Consider the following 8,589-nt stretch of genomic DNA (forward strand, 5'->3'; position numbering starts at 1 on the left):
GGTAAAACAATGTGTCTAACCCTCAAAATACCGAAATTCGGGAGGTACCATTCCGTTGGGCTGTATCAAAACGTCGATCTTACTCCACTAACTCCAAAATTTCGTGACGATCCGATCAAAATTGCGACCTGTAGTGTGATTATAAAAAAATGGGAAAAAATCGGGCCAGATTAGGTAATTTGGGTCCTATACTAATAAATAAATTTAAATAATTTAATTTCAAATAATAACTAATACATTTTTGTAGGATCCTTTTTTGGCCAATCGATTGAAAAATATTTGTGACTTGTAGAGGGATTTTCTGAAAATTCGCTTTTGCCCCAATACAAAGTACTATGGAAATAAAGATCGGTCAGGGGCACGGGTTGTCCTTAATTGATCGGCAATCACCTAGTAAAGTTTTTTCATCGATTGGACCATAATTGCGGCCTTTAAAGAATTTTCGTGAAAATGCACCTTTGGCCACATACAAATTACATTGGAAACAAAAATCGTAAGGTTGACACGGGTTAACGTTAACCGATCGCCATAAAATTTCATATATAGGGTTTTGGGAGCAAAATTTAGGGGATAGGAGTTACAAAAAAATTTGTTGTTTGGCCACTCTAGTATCAAACAGTGCTAAAGCTGAAAGGGCCTCTGATCGTGGGTTTTAAACGATTAATAATAATAATTCAATAATATCTTGTTAAATATTTTTCATCACATTTTTTATTTATTTCAAAGCATACATTTGTACAATAAAGCTCAATATTTCATTTAAAGTTATGGACGTTTCCGGGTTTTATTGCCTTTGCCGGTTATCGATTCAATGTGGGCTGTTAAGCGGAGCTTGAAGAAATATTCATTATTCGAGAGCAAATTGAAAGCAGTTTCAAATTTAATATTCGGAACAAAAACTGGCAACATTTCTTCGTCCAAATAGAAATGTGACAATGCATGATTCACGTCCTGTGAAAGGTGTGGAGGAAAATAACAAAAAATCAAATTCAATGCAATTAAGAAAATCGAAAAAAGTCTTATGTAATACCTTTTTAAAGGGACATCCATTGGGTAGGGCAGGCATTTTTTGTTTTATCCCTTGGACTACTGCCTTAGTTATAACATTTAAATTATTAAATTTATCCTCCAAAAGCTGACAACCATTCATGGTGATATTGTAAAGAACCCATAAACGACCATCCGATTTAAACGATGTTACCCAATGGACAACACTTATGTTATAAATATCCTTTCGAAAAAATATGTTACCATTAATGGCTTGATGATTGTTGTAGGGTATCAATGTGAAGTTACAGAATTTTACAAATTTCTTATTAACGTCAACATTCAGGGTATCAAAGTCGGAAATAAATGGACGCTGTATTAAATAGAATTTATGTAATGTTTTAATAAAATTTAGACGTAATAATTTCAATTACTAACCGGGGCATAGGCCAATTGCAAAAGACCAAATGTTATAATCAAACTCCATAAAAATGTATTCCGTACGAACTCCATTATGTCACTCACTCACAATGATATCAAAGAAGTAATAGTCGACTAATCAATAAAACAGAAATAGGCGATTTTAAATAAATGAGGGTCTTCCTGCTACATAAAAATAATTGATATACGCCAATTATACGGTTGGAGCACTTAAATGAGTGATTTTATTTTTAATGATTATGAATCCATGCAAAAAATCCCATTTCCAAAAATAATGGATTCATAGTCTAGTTTAGGTTTTAACTCAAAGGGAACAAATTGATGTTTGATTTTTTTATGCGGCACTCCCCCCTAAGGTGTTTAGTTTTGTTAAATTTTAGGATTGGCAAACTTTGAGCACAATCGAAATAAAATACCTACCCAGCAAAATGTTCGATGCCAAAGATGCTATTCAATCATGGGTGCAAGTGAGCTGGCATGTCATCTTTTCAGCATCTTCATCGATGAAATTTATGCTGATGAAAAGATCGAATTTTTCACCACATCCTTTGCATTGGTTCGAATGCTAATGAAAATATCGGATCTTACACGTCTTCGTTTGAACCAATGCAAAAGATGCCATGAAATCACATCTTCGCATGGAACCCCTTTCTTCAAATTTCCTGGGTATATAAATTTATTATTTTAAAATTAAATGTCGTACGTTGTGAATGGCATCAGTTGAGAACGGCTGGACTTGGATAATTCTTTTTTTGAACTGTTCGTCATAACCCAACTTAGATTTTTATGCAAAGAAAATTTGACCAAGCCCATTTTTCGTCCTCTTCTTTCAATTTTCAATTTTAATCTTTTCTACAAATAACTACTGAACTGATTTTCCTAAAATTCTCATGGAATTTACAGGGATGGACCCCGGTGAAAATAGGGTACAAAGTTAGTTTCGGTGGGGGCGGGGTACTTCCCCTATACCCTATTTTTTAAAATGCTATATTTAATATATCGGGTGTTTTTTTTAGTGGTATAGAACTTCGAATTGAAATAAAACACAGGAAAATCGTTTTAATGTCCATCATTTTGGCTTTATTGGAAGGATAATTTTATGCCATTAATGTTTAAATATGATTTCGGGCATGTGGCCGCCGCGGCTGGCTCGAATAAAGCCAATTCTAGAGGTCCAATTTTCAACCACTTTTTCGAGCATATGGGGCCGTATGTCGGCAATAACGCCACGAATGTTGGCTTCCAATTCCCCTAACGTTTCTGGTTTGTTGGCGTAGACGAGCGACTTCACATATCCCCAAAGAAAACCAGTAGGAAAAGACCAAAGTCGGGCGGGGCCGACTATGTAATACCCTACACCAGTCGAAATATGTAAAAATGGAATAATTAGTATACATCCCAATACGCAAATGCTTAGCTTATATAGGGTATAAAAAGTATATAAAAACTGCAGAGTGCCTAAAATCTAGCGGTACTTTAATATGGAAGCTATACCAAAATTCGGGGCTATATCAAAACGTGGACATATGTATGTCCATAATTCTTGGTGGAGAAGTTTTTTAATAACCCAAAACAAACATTAAAGTAAATTTTTTGAACTCATTAAACTCCAAATGGCAAATTGGAGCCATATTTGGGGAAAATCGTTAAAATACCTAAAATCGGGAGGTACCGTTATATGGGGGCTACAAAAAAACATGGACCTATCTTAACAATTTTAAGTGGCGAAATTTCGTGGCCACTGGGAACCACATATGTAAAATTTCAGCTAGTTCAAGCAAAAAATGTGGCTAAGATCCCTAAAATACCTTAAATCGGGAGGTATCGTTATATGGGGACTATACCGAACCGTGGACCTATCTTGACAATTTTTAGTGGAGCAATTTCGCGGCCATTAAGAACCTCAAATGTAAAATTTCAGCCAGTTTGGGCGAAAAATGTGGCTAAGATCCATAAAATACCTTAAATCGGGAGGTATCGCTATATGGGGACTATACCGAACCGTGGACCTATCTTGACAATTTTTAGTGGAGCAATTTCGCGGCCATTGGGAACCTCAAATGTAAAATTTCAGCTGGTTTGGGCAACAAATGCGGCTAAGATCCTTAAAATACCTTAAATCGGGAGGAACGGTTATATGGGGGATATACCAAAACTTGGACCGATATAGCCCATCTTCGAACTTGATCTTCCGACGGCTAAAAAAATGGTATTCCCCAATTTTCAGCGAAATCGGTCAACAAATGCGACCTGTATGTTGCGAACGGACGGACGGACGGACATGCATAAATCGACTCAGAAAGTGATTCTATGTATATCCCTAGAAGGAACTATGGGTCTATCTCGCCCTTACCACATAGTGGTGTAGGGTATAATAATCCAATGGTGTCAAATTACACGATCTTTGTGGCCAATTGACAGGTCCATTCCGCGAAATTATGCGCTCATCGAATGTTTCCTTCAATAAATCGATTGTGACGTGCGCTGTGTGGCATGTAGCGCCGTCTTGTTGGAACCACAACTCATCCACATTCATGCCATCCAATTCGGGAACAAAATAGTCGGTTATCATGGCTCTATACCGGTCTCCATTAACGGTAACTGCCTCTCCAGCATTATTTCGGAAGAAGTATGGCCCAATGACTCCACCAGCCCATAGAGCACACCAAACAGTCAGTTTTTGTGGATGTAATGGTGTCTCAAGGGTCTTATGTGGATTCTCTTCACTCCAAATGCGGCAATTTTGCTTGTTGACGTAGCCATTCAACCAAAAATGAGCCTCATCACTGAACAAAATTTTGCGATGAAAATCAGCATCGAGATCAATCTCATTTTCGGCCCATACACCAAAATCACGACGCATTGCATGGTCTCGCGGCTTTAATTCTTGCACAAGCTGGATCTTGTAAGGTCGCAAGCCAAGATCTTTGCGCAAAATCTTCCATAAAGTTGATGGACAAAGCTCCAATTGCTGTGCACGGTGGCGAATCGATTCATTCGGGTCCTCTTCAACACTTTGCTCTACAGCGGCAATGGTTTCTTCGGTGCGCACTGTTCGACGTCTCTGCGGATGTGTATTATCATATAGAGTAAACGTAGTGCGAAAACGATCCATGGTTAACCGAATTAATTGCTCCGATGGACGATTATGTCGACCATAAAATGGACGGAGCTTGCGGTAAACTTCGCGAACTGAACCATTATTTTCGAAATAAATTTGCACGATTTGCAAGCGTTGTTCTTTTGTCAACCTGTTCATGATGAAATGGCAAACCAAACTGAACATAAATGACATTAGAGTTGCCAGATTTGACCACAAAATTCCAGTTTTATCTCTATTCGAAAAACAAACCTGTAAAAAAACACCCGTTAATGTATCGGTTTGGAAATTAATTTGCAAGACAATTGTGGTTGTGTCTCCGATCTTATCTACTTCTCTAGGACACAGACTTAACCCCGGCCACTTTTTAAAATATGTTACATCTACAAAACTACTGAACCGATTTTCCTAAAAAATATTCAGAACCGCGAAAAATGGCAAAAACTAGTTGAGTTTCCACAAATTTGCAATATTTAGAAGTGATTTGCATCATAAAATTCTGAAAATGAAGACATGACATTTTTGATTTTTAACGTTGGGCATATCCACTGTGCGTGCTGACATGTTATCGTGGCGAGGAGTACTTTCATGAAGCAATTGGGCCAGTTGAGTGGAATATGCTGTGCTATTTGTTGTGATTGCAGCTTACCTAGGTCCAACTTCCGTGTTGTGTCTGTTCGTACTTTATTTTATACTTCTAAACGGTTGGGTACATTTGCTGCAACAAGGAGGTGGTCCGAGTCTATGTTTGCTTCACTGAAAGACCGTACATCCGACACTCTCGATGAAAGTCTTCCATCTATCACAACGTGATCAATTTGATTTCTTTTTTATACCCTACACCACTATGTGCGGAGGGTATTATAAGTTGGTTTTGGCCCAAAAGTTAGTAACACATCGAAATAATGGTCGTAGACCTATACCTATATATACCAAAATTAATGCCTCACTTTGTAATCACGATGTCGCAATTTTCAGAACGTCACCAAATTTTGGGTGTGATTGCGGTCCCGAAGGGGAAGAAGCATATTGATTGTGGTGACGGTCGGATCATATTCAGGAGTCGAAAAGGGTACATTTAGGCTAGAGAAGATATATCGATGCCTTAACTTCCTCAACCTTGTATCTTCTCTAAATATTAATAAAACATATTCTCGCATCTCATTCACTCCTATTTTCGTAACTGCCTCAAATTTGTATCTTAATACCTGAGCAATGATGTCTGAGTAAAAATCAATTACTAGGCAAAACGGTGGAAGACAGGATCTTGAAAATTTGAGTGAGGGTTAGTCTTGGGTTGTCGATTTGGCTGGGTTTTTGAAAATTCGTAAGAGAAGGGTTACGAAAAATACTTAAATGTACTAAATTTGTACCATTTGTGTGACTTACTGGTAATCAACGTCGAGGCGAAAAGGCTAAATATAGAATCTTCAAATTCTGAGTGAGGTTCCTATTGAAGTTTAGGTGTGTTCGTAGGAGAAAAGTACTAGTAATTGCCTTTTACACTTTTATCCAACAATAAAAAGATAAAATAAAAAGATAAATCGTTTTTTATATCTCCTGAAATGTTGTAAGTAAGGCATCGTTATACACTTTGATACGACCAAAAATGTGCCTCATCGAAATAACGGTTTTAAACCCCAAGTATGTTTGGACGAAATTCGTTTCAGACAATTTGGAGTCGATTTAGCCATGTCCGTCCGTCTGTCTGGCTGGCTGGTGCGCACGATAACTCTCGAAGGGATCAACTGATTCGAACCACATTTTGGGTATCGTAATATTTTGTCCAAACTTAGTTTATGTTCGAAGATGGGCCATATCGGTCCACTCCTTCGGGTACCTCCCTCACAAAAGTTCAACATTTGTCTGTAAAATGGTGTGAACTATAACTCTCGAAGGGAGCAATCGATTTGGTCCATCGTATTATTCCTTCGGGTTCGAATATGGAGTATATTGGTCCTCACCGTCGGGTACCTCCCACACAAAATTCGGTTAAAATGAAGTTTAAGAGCTCCTCTCGGGTCGTTTTGAATTTTTTTCAGCAGGTTGACCTTGCGACTTCCTTCATGACGGTACAATGTTTTTCTTGCGCAGTCCATATTGGCCTTAATCTTCCAAGAATCTCTGACGGCACCAACCAAAATGACAAATCCACAAGATAATTCTCGCAGGAATGCAGACTTTGCACATCATATTATTTTATCCAGTCATGTATCAGGTTGGAATATGAGTTATATCGGTCCAATCCTTCAGGTAACTCCCACACAAAATTCGAAAAAAAAAAATGAAATTTAAGTGCTCCTTTCGCATCGTTTTGATTCTTTTTCAGTAGGTTGTTCTAGCGGCCTCATTTACAACGGTACAGTCTTTTTCCGGAGTAAGGCAATACTTCCTGAGATAATGGTTCAAGCACCAAAACCATCCCGGCACATACTAAAATGGCTATTGTGCAAGATAACTCTAAAACTTTTTCAAAAATTTCTTTCAAACTTATTTCGAGTCCTTTATGAAGAATTTTGGTTACTAAAAATGTTTGGTATATGTATGTCAATGATTTGGGATTTGGTATAGCTCCACATTACGGTACATACAGATTTTAAGGCAAACTCGTGATATAAAATCAATATATTTTATATACGGCATTATTATTGTGTTTGGTTTGGCTTAGTTGTTGTTTTTTTTTTGTCAGTGGCTGAGGGTATATCTCCGTCAGTACAGCTGACTGATACTTTCTTACTTGTTTATTTTTATGAGCGGTGAAAAACGAGTTTTGCTTCTCCGTGTTGTGTTTCACATTTATCGAATAAATTAAAATGAATATATTCATGTTATAAATTTTATAACATTTTTCAAAATTTCGTTATAGATTATGGCCAGATTTAGCAAATAAAACCTGATAATGCGCCAAAACCGGCATTTAACATTTGTTGATTTTTTTTTCGAAAAGCTCACATGTATTCATACCCAGCAAAAATTTGGTAGGCACATGTCATTACTTTCTGCATTACCAGGTAATGAGTACTCATTACCCTCCGCATTATCAGACAGTACATATATAACAGTTAACATATAACTAGTTACATCCTTACTTACTACTTACTTACTAAGTAATGAGTATGGTGGCACAGAGCTAGTGTGTCCGACTACAAATTCTAGAGTTGTGTGTTCAAAGCTCAGAGTCGGCATGGGTGCCTTTTGTTTACAAAATTACAAAAAAATGTTGATGTACATAGATGAGTTAAACCAACCCTTGTTGTTCGTGCGAGTGGCCTAGTGTGTAGTGTGTTTGGCTACAAATCAGAAGTTCGTGTGTTCAAAACTAGCCGGTATCGAATGAAAAAGAAAAAAAAAACAAAAAATGTGTAGTGTTAAATTTGAATATAATTTCACCTCAATTTTTTCTAAAAATAGAACTATCCTTTTAAGCATTTTTTCGACTGCCGGTATGTGGTTATATATGTACTTAAAAAATATTTTTAGGGAAGTACTTTCTCCCTATGACATCCCCATGTAAAAATAATGACTTTTACGGCCATTTAGTAAGTAGTTACAACTGCCAAATTTTACTGAATAAAGTCATTACTTGGTAATGACTTTTTTGCTGGGTAGTGTTATTGTAAAGAATCCATAAACGACCATCTGATTTACCCAATGATTAGACATGCAAGTAACTTGCAGACAGTTGTGTATACATATTAGCTGTGTCTTTTTACGTGATAATTAGTAATAATTATTACTAATTTTGCAGATTTTGACAGTAGTATTGTGCGAGGTTTATGTATTTTTTAATTGAAACAAAGGCACATTTATAAAAAGTAACAAAACGTATATTTGGTTCGAATGAAATACAAGAACCGAAAATTATAATTTCAAAAATGAAAAAAGTATTTTTCTGTCAATTTAAAATTCAAAGAAAAGGTGATGTAATTTTACAAGTACAAACATTGTAAAGTATGCACCTACATTACCCCCTTCCTAGTGAAAACGATACAGATTTCTCTTTCGATTTGATAGGGGTGATCTGTTGACTTAAATTAATTTCTAAATGTTCAATTTCTGTA

At 36.6% G+C, this 8,589-nt stretch overlaps 2 protein-coding genes across 2 annotated transcripts; both read right to left on the reverse strand.

The window, feature by feature from the left end:
• Nucleotides 1-765: 765 nt before the first annotated feature.
• Nucleotides 766-1,500, reverse strand: LOC141402019 (uncharacterized). Its single transcript, XM_073982627.1, has 3 exons — nucleotides 1,426-1,500; nucleotides 1,031-1,360; nucleotides 766-951 (listed from the first exon to the last, which is right to left on the reverse strand). The coding sequence occupies exons 1-3, from the start codon at nucleotides 1,498-1,500 to the stop codon at nucleotides 766-768; spliced, it is 591 nt and encodes a 196-aa protein (XP_073838728.1).
• Nucleotides 1,501-3,766: 2,266 nt separating this feature from the next.
• LOC141402025 (uncharacterized) lies at nucleotides 3,767-4,794 on the reverse strand. The gene has a single exon (XM_073982645.1). The coding sequence runs from the start codon at nucleotides 4,721-4,723 to the stop codon at nucleotides 3,767-3,769; it is 957 nt and encodes a 318-aa protein (XP_073838746.1). The 5' UTR covers nucleotides 4,724-4,794.
• Between the last annotated feature and the right edge of the window lie 3,795 nt (nucleotides 4,795-8,589).

This window comes from Musca autumnalis, unplaced genomic scaffold (assembly GCF_047663935.1).
Source record: "Musca autumnalis isolate F117 unplaced genomic scaffold, ASM4766393v1 scaffold_4, whole genome shotgun sequence".
Taxonomy (NCBI): domain Eukaryota; kingdom Metazoa; phylum Arthropoda; class Insecta; order Diptera; family Muscidae; genus Musca; species Musca autumnalis.

Excerpts from the sequence above, each read along its gene's own strand:
- LOC141402025 (XM_073982645.1), bottom strand. The coding sequence starts at position 4,723 with ATGTCATTTATGTTCAGTTTGGTTTGCCATTTCATCATGAACAGGTTG.
- LOC141402019 (XM_073982627.1), bottom strand. The coding sequence starts at position 1,500 with ATGGAGTTCGTACGGAATACATTTTTATGGAGTTTGATTATAACATTT. Across the intron at positions 1,361-1,425 it reads TGCAATTGGCCTATGCCCCG|CGTCCATTTATTTCCGACTT; the intron begins GTTAGTAATTGA and ends TATTTAATACAG. Across the intron at positions 952-1,030 it reads ATGGATGTCCCTTTAAAAAG|GACGTGAATCATGCATTGTC; the intron begins GTATTACATAAG and ends CACCTTTCACAG.